General features: G+C 45.0%; 1 protein-coding gene across 1 annotated transcript in view; it reads right to left on the bottom strand.

The window, feature by feature from the left end:
* Window positions 1–6,201, bottom strand: part of LOC109397864 (dorsal-ventral patterning protein Sog) — a gene marked incomplete at its 5' end in the record, with an annotated part of 39,456 nt that extends 33,255 nt beyond the window's left edge. The window contains 1 exon segment of the mRNA XM_062844489.1: window positions 6,069–6,201. Coding sequence (XP_062700473.1) covers window positions 6,069–6,201 — 133 coding nt within the window.
* Between the last annotated feature and the right edge of the window lie 8,067 nt (window positions 6,202–14,268).

The following is a 14,268-nucleotide window of genomic DNA, read 5'->3' as shown; positions in this document are numbered from 1 at the left end:
CGTATTGAAACGTCTCTGAAACCCTATAAAAACCTCCGTGAAATTCACCTGCGAGCCTCTCAAGCCCCCTGATGTTCATCGGAAACCTTCTGAAACGCATTGAAACACTTAGAAACGACTCTGAATCTCCCATGAAACATCCATGAAATTCACCTGCGTGCCTCTGAAGCCCTCTTAAGCCCCTCTTGAACCTCTTGAAACGCCTTGAAACGCTTTGAAACGCCTCTAAAACCCCTATTAAACCTCCGTCAATTTCATTCACCTGCGACCCTCTGAAGGCACCCTGAACCCTCCTGAAAGGCTATGAAACACATTGAAACCACCATGAAACCGCCTTGAAACTCACCTGAGAGTTTCTGAAACCCCACAAAACCTTCCTGAAACGCCTTGAAACTTCCATGGAGTTCACCTGAATGCATATGAAGCCCCCTAAACGCCCTGAGATGCCTCTGACATCCCCCCTTCACAACCCCTTCGCATCTGCAATCCACTTGCCATTCTCAAACTTTTTTGGAGCCTTGAAATCCATTTAGGTTATGAATTGAATCTATTTAGGTATAAATTTTATTTAGGCAGTCCCGACTCGTTACCTAAATGGAGGTTCGGGTGTACGCGGCCGGTGTTTGACTGGCACAAGGAAAACAATGTTGTTGGAACTTCGTCTGATTGAGAAGTTTTGTGGTCATCATCAAGGCGATATGGAACACGACTACTGCCGAATTTCCGAAGCATTTCTTCAGCTCACTCAGTCTAATCTATCGTTCGTATCGTAGATAAATTCTAGCAGAACTCGCAACGACTACTTATTGGTAAACAGGAAACCAACGTCTTCAATCAGCAAACCACGGCTATCTTCGATTATCTCTGTTCGGAACCAGAGAGGTGGCGCCTTCCTCAGAAATCCATGGCTCATGGCTTGCTTTGTGATAAGCTTCGCAATCTCAAGTGATGGTTACCATCCGGCTGGCTGGTTGCTTTTCCACCGATCGTTTTTTGTGTCAACCACCACCGGTCAGTGACGTATGCAGGAACGGGCGGGATAAACAACATAACCTTGAGAAAAATTTCGAAACTGTTTTCGCGAGCCGTAGATTGGCGGCGCCATCAGGCAGTAGACGCGGCGTCAACGCTCCCACACTCTGACAGATAACAAAAACCGCGCCGTGTTACGCTGAGTCTCGCAACGCTAGGCAACTACATACTACGCAATGGCGCCGGCTGCGTTTGCACGCACCCCCCCATTTATCCAAGCGCCACCGTATTCGCCATGATGGAGGCCATTCCGGACTAATTGGTTTCCCATTGAAACCAATTTAAGTGCGTTGCGGAGTTTTTCCTTCGAAAATTGAAACTTCCAAAGTGCACTCCTTGTCCGCATCGTCGCCCGTCGGATCCGCGATATTGCGGAGAACAACAGAAAAAAGGTGACCACCTTCGATTTGCGTCATTGGGGAGCGCGCGCGCGCCCGATCAGAGATCAGAAATGACCATTTGCGCGCAGGGGATCGATGATAGAGCCCCCTCTCGGTGCAAACAAACAATTAAAACGGTTTTAATTATATTTGGTTCAAAAAGCCGGCTTACTGCGATGGATGAGCTGAGCATACACAGGCGCTATAGGCAGTCAGTGGTTGGTTGGTGGCCGACCATGAATCCACCCCTGTCGAGCGCGAGGGGTATGCGAGGGGATCAATGCGCGCCCGCGTCAAAATGACAGCAGCCAACGAGGGGCGTGAGGAAGCAAACAGCCGAACCGAAGAAAACGAAAAGAAACCGGGCAGATAAAAATAAAATATTTATCTTTGAATGAATCGCGCCGTTCGGATCAGCTTTTTGAAAACTTTAATTGTTGACCAAATTAAGCGTTCAGAGGCGGCGCTGGGAATGGGGCGAGAGGGGGGATACACCGAAGAAGACCGAGCAGGAAGAAAGGCTGCCGCCGTCTTCCGATTGCATAAATTATCGGGAGCGCGAGGGGCCGAAAATATGGCTTACCGCTGCGTCGATGGGCTCGCATCGGTCCGGCTTCGATGAGCTTTCAGGTAGACCGACGACGAGGACCGAGAGTGAGAATAAGAGAGATAGACGTGTTGATGTTTGGATAACTCTTGCCCAAAACGTGTGAAGTCTCTCGGGTCTCCTGTCTGTCCGATCGTCCGTGCCGTCATCATCATCGTCGCCGTGTGTCCCGGTCTTTATATACATATATTTTCGCGCGAACTGTTGGACTTTGTCAGGAAAGAATTTAAATTGATGAAAATAAATTAAAGCGTCTGACAGCGCTGAGAAGTCTCTTCGTGCGGGCTTGACAGGGGGGCTCCGAGGGGTCCACCGGAGGTGCAAGCGGTACCGAGAAGTCAAATTTTGTTCCCTGTTGCGTCCCGTTTGTGGCCGATGGGCTGACGGGTATTGGTTCGCATCAGATTTTCTGATGTATTATTTCCACTCGTCAATTTTTGCGAGGCGAAGGTATTCTTCGTCTTCTTGCGGTCCCTTTTCGGACGCGCAGAGTGACGAAAATGACAGCCGCCAACTCGTTGATTGTATCCCACTTGTGCCCACGGGAAGAAGACAAACGAACGGACGCAACGCAGTAGGCCAGTTCCACGCTACGCTTCATCAACCGTGCATGGCATGCTTCGCAAAATCTGAACGAAACGGCGACAAACTCTCGTGATTCGGATCAACTAAAGAGCGGAACAAGTGACGAAATGACATTGCATAATAGACGTTCGGTCGAGAGAAAAGTCCGGCCGAACTTCATTCAGCTTTGTTTCGCCCGAGCCTGTAGCGAGTAGTGAAGTTCAAGTTGAATGTTCGTCGCTTTTCCACGGAGCTGAGCTGCGCGCACATACGTCAATATTCGGTCGGTAGATCCAGTCATTTCGAACCGGGCCAACTGGTTCGCTAATTTTATCGTTCAACAAATTTCACGCAGCCAACTAGACTGGGATTTCTGATCGAAATTGAGGTGGCGCCTTCGTGCCTTTCGTCAGCCAGCGACTGATGACCTTAATCAACATTGTTTACCGACTTGACTGCGCTCAGCAACCCTCGGCAGTCGGCAGCCGACGACGGCTTAATGTGGCATTTTCAGCTGTCAAAATATGGCGACAAAACCCGCGAAAGTCGCTGGCCGGTAGCCAAACAGCGCGCCGTGTCGCGGTGATAGTATTCTTCTCAGGAAGAATCGTCATTGGCAACGGCACCTCCATACCGCACAGCTACCACAACCGCCGCCTACTCAGGAATGCATCCATGGGGCTGCTGCGATATCGCGCTGTCAAAATCTATCAACGTCGCCTTCGTTTTCTCAACACTGATTGTATTACGCGGGCTGCTTTGCAGTCGCCCCTTTTGTTGACCGACCGTCAGTCAGAGACCGGCGCGATTTGCAGAATACTAGAGCACGTTGTTTAATTGATTTCATCAGCGAATTCAATTGGATGTGACACACCCTAGCCACGGGAAAGTCGGTGCCTCTGAACCTCTGAAGAGGAGCATAGATGTTGGAATTCTTCGATGTCGGCGTCGTCTGCGTAGTAAACGAAAAAATGTCGGTTGAAAACCATAAAGTCGAGTTTTCTTCCAAGTTCCCTTTCCAATACGAAGAATTTGAAAAGAAATGACAATTTTTGACGTCAAAGTCTTCAAACGTTGGTATTCGAACTTCTGACAGCTATAAATTTCTCTTGTTTGAATTTTGGTTTAAATGAAACCAACGGCGGCTGCACCGCGTTTGTCCGAAGTGTTATCTCTGTTCCTCTACAACAAACACACATTTTGTGAACCAAATCTGGGCCCATAACCTAATCGCGAACGCAGAATCCGCGTTACAAACAGTAGCGCTAAAGTTGGATTAAATCTAGGATCAAATCAAAACAGCGCCAGTGCTGCCAGCCGTTGTTTACCTAATCCAAACACCAAGTCCAACACCTCGTTTGACATCAAAACAAACACCGTGACAGTAGCCGAACAAGGTCACCCGGAGTGCAAACAGTTTGCGCGCATTCGACCTTCCTCCGTATCTATACGGCCACGGCAGAACCTGCTAATACCGGCAGCTATCAGTAGTCAGTGAGTAGGTATGGTGAGTGTGCTCTCCTATACCTTACAAGGTGCCACGCACGAGCGCTATTCCCGCGCGAGGTACTTCACCACTGATGGCCTGTGCGTGTGTGCGCAGAAGAACGAGACTGCAAATACCTAAACACACACACTCCGTGATTTTTCTTTGGCAAATAAGCAAACATTGACTGACTGCGGGACTGGATCCTCGAGGGGTGGGCTGGTGGCGCCACCTTTCTAGTTCAAGCCGAGCCAGGAAAGGGCAAATAAATATAGCTCTCATCAGAGTCAGAGTCGTATCGTTCAGGCAAATTACGCAAACGTCCTTCACGACCGAGTGGGGGAAATTCTGTTCAGAATCGGACACAATCAAGTGGATTGATCGATTGTTTTAGGTTATGGATGAGTGCCATCAGGCAGGGTTGCCAGCCAATGTTTCGGGTGAAAGTTAGGCTTTCTTGGTGGAAAAAAATAATGGCAACTCTGTTTTTAAGAACAAATTTAGCTTTGTTGTCATGTTTATTTGTCAGTTTCCCAAAACGGGATGTTTGTTTTTTTTTTCTGGTAATGTCACAAACGCCTTTAGGGCATTGCAAGAAATTCTCTCCTCTTTCATTCTTACAGAACTTTTGTAAACAAGACCAAGGAACGTCAAAATTCCATACAAAATCAAAACAATGCGGTGGCTTCATTCGTACGAGGGGTATAAAACAGGGGAAAAAGTGCTTTCAGGTTTTCTATTTGTTGAAAAAATTGCGTAACTGAAAACTTTCGAGGGGAAGGCCTGTTCAACGTGGTTGCATCACTGCTAATAACAGTAGGCGTCGTCGAGCTTTATTATCATGTTTATTTGTCAGTTTCCCAGAACTGGATGTTTGTTTTTTTTTTTTTTCTGGTAATGTCAAAACGCCTTAAGGGCATTGCAAGAAATGCTCTCCTCTTTCACTCTTACAGAACTTTTGAAAACAAAACCAAGGACCGTCAAAATTCCATACAAAATCAAAACAATGTGGTGGCTTCATTCGTACGAGGGGTATAAAATAGGGGAAAAAGTGCTTTCAGGTTTTCTATTTGTTGGAAAAACTGCGTAACTGAAAACTTTCGAGGGGAAGGCCTGTTCAGCGTGATGGCATCACTGCTAACAGCAGTAGGCGTCGTCGTCGTCTCCGTTGATAACGAAACTAAACTCGCGCCACTTGACCACGCACTGCTGCGCACTCAATTCAACTTTACACTCATTGACTGCGCGACGACGGTTTATCTGACTCTGGAACCCCGATCGTAACCGATTTCCAGGTAGGCAGGCAGGCAGGTAATTGAAAGCTTTACCCACCTATGTCCGCACAATCTCGCACTCGCTCGCCACAGATAAGGATCAAAATCTACGCGCAAACGCACATTGACGACGACGACTCGAGCCTCGGCCCCGTAGCGGCCGATAAGCGAACCTATATTTTGCAACAAGCACGCGGGCGCCCTTGATGTGGGGGTACTGCTGAATGGGTGGGTGGGTGCGAGTGTGTAGCAAGCGAGCAAGCAAGCCGTATCATTATAGAGGGGGGTCATAATCGGCTGGCGCCACCCTCATAAAAAAGCATGACATACTATGGATGGGTATGATGGTGGGTGAATGTTTGTCCGGTTTGTCGTGTTGCGTTGCGCGCCGCCGATGTTTACGACTGACGTGCGCGGATTGAAGGGCGAAGTCCCCCGTGTGTTGGAAACTTGTTCCGCGATTTATTGGCATTCTTGGGTCTCGGATGATTCCCCGTACAATCAGTGTTCAGTGTTCAGTGAGTAAACATCCAATTCAAAAGCAAAACTTTCTTCAAATAAACGTGGAAGAACGTTGAAAATACCGGCGCTTGCAAGCTGTGGTGAGTACAAACGTCAAATTCCATATTCACCACCGATATCAGCATTGTTCACCACCATTGTCATTCATCATTTGCTCACGAATCGTTTCAAAACATTTATGGAAAAGAATAGTCGGAACTTACTGTATGCGTCCCCCGGACAGGTTTTGCAGCATCTTCCGGGCAGCAGGATCGGTTCGTCGCACGTTGGCTTCGGGCACTCGTTCTTGATGTTGCGGCACTGGACGCGCGCCACGATTCGTCGCTTTTTCTGCACCTGTTGGATCGGACGAAAAAAACGGCAATAGGTTAGTGTTGATTGATTCAAGGGATGCCAGAAACATCGTTTTTTCTGAACGAGGGGTACAAAATGTTAAAAATCGAGATTTGAAACAGATTTTTTTGGATTTTGGGATTTTGTTTGGTAAAATATGCGATCTAAATCATGAAATTTGAAACACTTCTTCTCTGGAATCATAAACAATCCTTCTATTAGAAATTTATTGGGACCGAAGTAATCCCCGATGATTTATAGCAAGCCGCGAATCGGTAATTTATTAACATTTCATTCTACTCTTTTCACTCAAGCATTTAGGACGTCTTCCAATTCCTTTCCTATAGGTTATGGGCCCAGCCAAACGGGAATAACCGCAGGTTATTAAGACTTTTTTGCACAAAGATTTCTCTGAAGCAGTTCTGAAGCTTTTATCACGGTGGCTAACACCGGAGGCGGAGAATCTGGAAGCGGAACAGGACTAGGATCAAGCGGAGCAGCATTGTATCGCCGGACCGTACGAACGGCTGGAAGCAGTGTCGCTTTCGCAATGAAGAAACTCAAGGAGCTACGTGACGTGGACGTTCTCGATGAAGATGACCCTTATCCGAGAGGGCACGTAGAACCCAGTGAAGCCGCGTGAAGATCGCGGATGAAGACACGAAGCAGTAGGAGTTGGCCACCAGCTGTATTAGCTTGAAGACGACCATGGTGATGACTCCGAAAGACGCAAGGCAATTTGGGGACCAGCTCAAGAAAGCCTTGTATGGTGATGGAGTCTACCGGAGAATCAGTTTGCTGCAACATATGGCTTCAATCCGATTGGAAAATTACCAAACAATCGAAACTTACGTGGATGCCATGGTTTCAACGAGTCGCAAACTGTCGGAGACGAACTTTGTTTTTAGTGACGAGTGGTTGGCTTCGTTGCTGTTGTTGTGGCTACCGAGGTACTATGCAGGACGGGAGGCTGAAGCAAGAACCTAAAAGTAGCAGTGAAGAAGGAGCTTTCAACAGTGGAGAGTCGCAAAGGTGGCGGCTCCAGAAAGGGTAGGGACGATTCTTGCTTCAACTAGCACAAGCCAGGACACTACGATGCAAAATGCTGAGATCTTCACTTCTGTTGATCGAGTGCAACGAAGTCCATGCACCCCTTCCGATCGGTATTCGTAGTCAGGTACAGGAGCGATCCAATCAGTTTATGGTACTCAACGTTGTCCTTTAGGTTTCGACTCTCATTCATCATCTTGAAGTACCCAGTGTCCAAAGGAAACTCCATTTCGAAGCGCTTGATCAGTTTTTGAATGAAAACACTCTGATCCAACGTGAACGATCCATCAGCACTCCGTGTGTCACGAGTTCCCAAAAAAGCAATTGACGTTTCCGAGCTTGAATATCTTCAACTTCTTCTGGAGCGCTTTTTCGATCTTCAGAATCTCGTCCTGCTGTGCACATCCGATTAGTATGTCATCCACACATAGATCATCACATACACCCACTATCACCGTTACAGAGTCGCTTTCGATACAAACAAGTATCGGCAGTACACTGTTCGAACCCTATTCCGACCAAGCTCTCCGTCATCGTCTTTGTTGAAATCATAGTAGGCATCGGTTTAAGCAACGACAACCAATAATTTATGTACATTAGCTTTAGAGTACATGTTACCATGGCAACGCCTAGTAGCGCGTGGCACAGTAGGCGATAAGAAATTCAAATAATTTTTTTTTCATTAGTATCTAGTCAACGAACCAAATCGGACGTTTTCTTTTACTCTGCAAAAGTCTTGTGCCGTACGCAGGCCGCCTGCTTCAGGCCGTAAATGCATTTACGATGCCGACAGACCTGACTTTCCTTCCCTTTTACGGCAAACTCAGGTGGTTGCCTCAAATTTACCTATTCCGTCAGTGTAGGCCATTTTTACATCCAAATGCTTGACGACCCAGTCGCGATGACCGGCCACCTGTCAGAAGTACACGCAGAGTACACTGTAGAGCAACCGGAGCAAAAATCTCGTCGTAATCGGATCCCTAGTGTTGGGCGAACCCTTGCGCGACGAACTTTGGCTTGTACCTCTCCACGTTTCCTTCCGCGTCGTACTTTCGCTTGTAAACCAACTTACTCCCGATCACGTTTCGTTTCACCGAAGGGTCTACAAGCTCTCATGTTCGGTTGGACATCAACGAACGGTACTCCTCTGACATTGCGGCCATCCACTCCTTCTTTTCAGCTCCAATTATCGCTTCTTTGTACGTATGTAGTTGGTTCATCGGTTTCAAGCGCTATGCCCATACGTAGTCGTTGAATATCGCTGGCAACGTTCCATGGGTTGCGCGTCTTCAATCACTTTCTTCTCCACTCGAAAACACGACCGAAGTATCATAAAAGTCCTCCACTTCGTCTCTATATTCTGTTCGTTTTCGCCAGCGGGTCTAACTCCACCATCTAGTTCTCGGTGTCTCGATTCTTCTCTGCCACTGCCGTCGATTTTCCCACCAGAGACGATGCTCCCGACGCCGTCACCCTCACCGATCCAAATTCCAGATCCTCCACGAAACGAACGTCCTGGCTTATGGTGATTCGTCCGTTGTCTTTGTCCAGGAAACGACAAGCATTCTGTTGATTACAGTATCCCACGAATACCATCTTGGGACCCTTCACTTCCATCTTCTTGCGCCTTTCCGCTGATATCTGCTTCTTGATCTGCACCCAGTCTTCACTTCCGAAAACCTTCAGATGCTCGGAAGATAGTTTCCGATCGTATTGTAAGTAAGTTGTTGTCAGCACTGACTCACCCCAGTATTTCGCATCCAAATCGGCGTTCTGCAGCATAGTCATGGCGATTTCCTCACGTCTATCTTCGCTTTCTGCCATGTGCAAAACTTTGTAACGGTCATATCAGAGTATGTGGTTGTACTCCCGTTGCGTGGCACCAGCGTCCCATGACTTACATGGTTGTGTTGTCATTTTTGTTTCCAGTGCTCGCCGTTTTTGGCCGTTTGGCGCTCGTGTCGCTTTGTGGGCTAGTGCATTTTAACGATGAACACTGCCATCGTGGTGTCAAATTGACTTTATATGTGGGGCAGTCTCCGTTGGTGGCGTTGAGGTACACTCAGAAATAAAAGTATACACGGAATTACTATTATTTATGCATTTTGTATCCGCATCTCTCTCACTCTCTTTCTGTTTTCATGCTATCCGCTGCTTCGTCTGGGTTGACAAATCACTTCGCTTCAACCCAGGCTAAACGGCAGATAGCATGAAAACAGAAAGAGAGTGAGAGAGATGCGGATACAAAATGCATAAATAACACAGCGCAACATTTTTTTGTCTCAAGAGCAAACTTATGTGTCTCCGAAGGATTTTGGGCCGCTGAATCCGAATCCGGGCTCAGATTTGCTCTAACACGTTACAATTTTGAGCTATACCTCAATTTATAGCGCAAAATATGCGATTTTGGGCTTTTTTGACAGCAAGCCATTAAGCAAGGAAATATTTTTTTTAAGCAATCAAAAGGTTAATTGGTCATTTAACATCTAAATTAACGACTCATGCAAAATATTTCGTTTAACCTAATCAAATTTGATAGATTTTAGCATTTTAAATTAGTATGAAAACTTGCATGCAACTTTTGGAGGGTGACTTGTATGGGAAACATCGTACCTAACATAAATCGCTTAAAACTATCAAATTTGATTAGGTAAAACTAAATATTTTGCATGAGTCGTTAATTTAGATGTTAATTGACCAATTAACCTTTTGATTGCTTAAAAAAATATTTCCTTGTGCAATGACTTGCTGTCAAAAAAGCCCAAAATCGCATATTTTGCCCTATAAATTGAGGTATAGCTCAAAATTGTGACGTGTTAGAGCAAATCTGAGCCCGGATTCGGATTCAGCGGCCCAAAATCCTTCGGAGACACATAAGTTTGCTCTTGAGACAGACAAAAAGTAATTTTTTGTTACGCTGTGTAATAGTAATTCCGTGTATACTTTTATTTCTGAGTGTACACTTAAATCCTTTACACACGATTTCGACGTATTTTTGTTCGAGTTTGAACCACAGAGAACAGACGTTCAAGCTCATGTAGTGCAGTTGTGTAAAGCATTGCAACGGTTGTTTTGAAATAACTGGGAATGTGGCCATTACGCGGCGCTGTCAAATTTCGAATCGGGGTACAAATTTGCCGTTGTTTTAGCTTTTGGCGCTAGTGTCACCAAGTGTGCACGATAGTATAGTACCACCAAGAGAATGTGTTGTTTTTACTTGGAAAACAATAATTGAATTCTTGTTCAACTTGTTTCTTATTGAAAATAATGAAACTAATTATCAATGGGTTGCTCAAATATTGTTGCTGGATTAGTGAAATAATCATAAACATCTTGTTATTTAAGCAAATACAGCTCAGAATCTGAGTAGGAAAATTTTAAGGTGCGCTAGTGAAATATTTCTTCAGAAAGCGCCATCATGGTGTCGAAACAAGTTTTTGAGTGGGAAAGTCACCGTCGATGTCGCTACTGAGCTTGTTTTTTCTTTACACAAGATTTTCAAGCAATTTTGTTCGAACATGTTCGTCTGTTCTCTGTGTTTGAACGTCTGTTCTCTGTGATGTCCTTGAGGTAACGGTCACGTCTCTCCGCCACACCGTTTTGTTGCGGTAAGTATGGCGCAGTAAACTTCGTGAAAATCCCTGCAGCACAGAGAACAGACGAACATGCTCGAACAAAATTGCTTGAAAATCTTGTGTAAAGAAAAAAACAAGCTCAGTAGCGACATCGACGGTGACTTTCCCACTCAAAAACTAGTTTCGACACCATGATGGCGCATTCTGAAGAAATATTTCAATAGCGCACCTTTAAATTTTTCTACTCAGATTCTGAGCTGTATTTGCTTAAATAACAAGATGTTTATGATTATTTCACTAATCCAGCAACAAAATTTGAGCAACCCATTGATAATAAGTTTCATTTTTTTTTCAATAAGAAACAAGTTGAACAAGAATTCAATTAATGTTTTCCAAGTAAAACCAACACATTCTCTTGGTGGAACTATACTAGGGTGCACACTTGGTGACACTAGCGCCAAAAGGTAAAACAACGGCAAATTTGTACCCCGATTCGAAATTTGACAGCGCCGCGTAATGGCCACATTCCCAGTTATTTCAAAACAACCGTTGCAATGCTTTACACAACTGCACTACATGAGCTTGGACGTCTGTTCTCTGTGCCTGCAGCTCCTTGGCAGTATGTTGGCAGTGGAGGCGCTCAACACTCATCATCGCTTGATTCGGAACTCAAAGTCTGTAGAGGTTACCGTAACGATCAACCACAGCCGCTACCTCACAACATGGTAAGCGTACTGCAACAGCATTCATCGGTAAGCGTACTTACCGAGATCAGCCCACTTGCAAGCTTCGGGACGAACAACACGTCAACGGATAGAATTATGCCCACCGGAGATCCATCTTCCTTGACACCGGTAATCCGTCCGGTACCGATACCTTCCACCACGGCTTTCTCATCGTCGTCGGCTAGCATCACGCTCATCCCTTTCGATTCCTGTAGCTTGTCAAAGAATTCTCTGCTTTCGCGTCATGTGCTTCGAAGCCTCACTACTGTCAACGAACCAGCTAGTGGGCTCCACTTTTCCTGCAATCCAAGCCGGAGGTCCGTCGAAGACACTTTGTTTCGACAGAAGCAACGGCTCTGGCAAAGAACGCCAAATCTTCAACACTCCTCCTCGATTGGTGACCACCTACTGCTTCTTGCCAGCTTCCACATGCTTTGAACTGTTTGTTGATCTTCGCTGACTTCAGCTATTTGATGCATGGTTGGTTGTCCTTCTAGTGTACAAGAACAGGGATCGGGACATTAACGGAGAAATCTTGAAGTATCCGCATGATCCATGTGAGCTCCCGACAGCACTCGGCGAGTGCCACAAATTCTGCTTCGGTATTGCTAAGCGCAACGCAGGTTTGCTGGCGTGATCCCCCGAATATCGGACCTCCACCGAATAGGAACACGTATCCGTAATTCGACTTGCGACTGACTGCATCATTAGCCCAGTCTGCGTCCACGTAAACTTCTAAACCGGATTCCTCTGCCTTTAGCGTAAGTTTGTAGTTCATGGATAACTTGAGATAGCACAAGACATGCTTAGTTTCCGTCCAGTCGGCTTGGGATGGTGCACTTACCGAAGTTCAAGTATTGATACGGTTGCAGCGATGTCCAGTCGAGTATTGACGAGATTTTAGGTGGCCAGGGTCCAGGAGATACTTCGAAGGCTTCGCTTCTTCAATTGTGAATCTCAGCAACAGCTTCTGGATGTTTTCTGGACAGTTTATATACCAAGATGTTGCCTAAAGAAGTTACGCTGAAATGCCTGTTCAGGTCCCGCATAAGGTCCGCGTACTCCTCCTCATTGTGGTACGCAATGTTGTCTTCACTGCCGCTCCGAACATACACGCCCAAGTAACAATTTGACAACCTTCAAGCATTCATGCATATTTATAAGGGTTTTATTGTAGCACGAAACTTGCTGCTTTGCTTTATTGATTCATTTAAAGAAGCTAAGTAACTACTTTTAATTTTTTTTTCTTCCAGCTGCTTTTAAAACCGTTTGTAGTAGGATAATAAAATCTAAAAATAATTGGATTTAACACTTAATTTAATACGGCATTTTGTACCTCCATAAAACCGCTCGAAAAAGCTATCGTACTTAGTTTTATAGTAGCCATCATAAAATATTCTAAAAGATTGTTTTGTTTGTATATATGTCAATACTAAACCTAACAATAAGTCAGCAAAGCGGCGGTCGGCCATCAACACTAATCCACACACAGAAGCATTATAGAATTCATTTATATAATAAATTCAAGCCGTAATAACCTCGTGAGTTGCAAGAACTCAATAGACGTACGTGATACGGATCAGATCGCGGGACGCAACCACCATCAGATTGAAAGTTTCGAAACTTTGGTTCAATGCTCACGAAACATGAACGGCACTTCATCGTAGAAGGAGGATATTCACAGAATCTTACCTGACGCAATTGTCAATGGCTTCATGGTGTTTGCTTGCGGTTCCCGATAAAATGGTAGTCGCGATGTAGAAGCATTTTCATGTGTTAAAATTATTGTAACAGCTACGATGCAAGCGATTAACTAACGCAAGTGTGATTGAAATGTAAATAATGCACTTCAGCTGTCAAAATTTATCTGCTTGCTGTTTGGCAATCATATAAATAGAAAAAAAGCTGAACGGCTTTATATTGGCATTTGATGCAACTATTTTGCATACATACTACTTTTACAAATGCGATTTCTAATCTGTTTGCATTAATTAGTTCTTTTATAACAGCAAGAGAGCAATGCTAAAAAAATATGTTTGGGCTTCCGCCATAATGGCGGTACAGCGTTTCGCTGATATATTTGGTAATGTATTGTAAAATATTGTTTAAATATTGTCTGAAATCATGAATTTTCGGTGGGGGTACTTGCTTTTCGGGAGTTTTATGACACTATTCACAGTAAATTTTAAAGGACCATAGAAATTGCGGCGCTACATGGTAAATAACTTCTCGCAAAAGTTGTCAATTTAAGGCTCTGATGGAATATTTTCCAAGATAAATTTAACGAAGATAAATATAATTTACGAATTCCACCTTGTTATCATGAATGCCCTCGCTGGTGAGAAGAACTGTTTCCAAGATAAAGTAGCATGGAGAGGGTTATTATAAATGCCAAACAACTTTGTCAGCTGCAGCATTTGTCAATCTTCATGACCTTCTCAAGGGTGGGCCAACTAGCCGGATTCCAACCTTCATGAGGTTTTGGTAGAAGCTCTGAAGATGTTATTGCCTTGATTAGAGTTTTATTAACATAGATTTATAACAGCCTTGTGGAGCTGCATAAAACTCAAAATGTTACTTGGGCGGGTCGTAGGCGGACTGCCGGAAACCTATCTGCTTCAGTACACCATCGATCTTCTTATTCCTAACACATCCGGCTTGTCTGAGCCCGTACAGGCCTTTCTTGAACAAGAAAACAGCATCACCATCTTGTGCTTCGT

Source organism: Aedes albopictus, chromosome 1, assembly GCF_035046485.1.
Source record: "Aedes albopictus strain Foshan chromosome 1, AalbF5, whole genome shotgun sequence".
Classification (NCBI taxonomy): Eukaryota; Metazoa; Arthropoda; class Insecta; order Diptera; family Culicidae; genus Aedes; species Aedes albopictus.
Note: the sequence above shows the minus strand (reverse complement) of the source record. Positions and strands in the feature narration are given on the sequence as shown.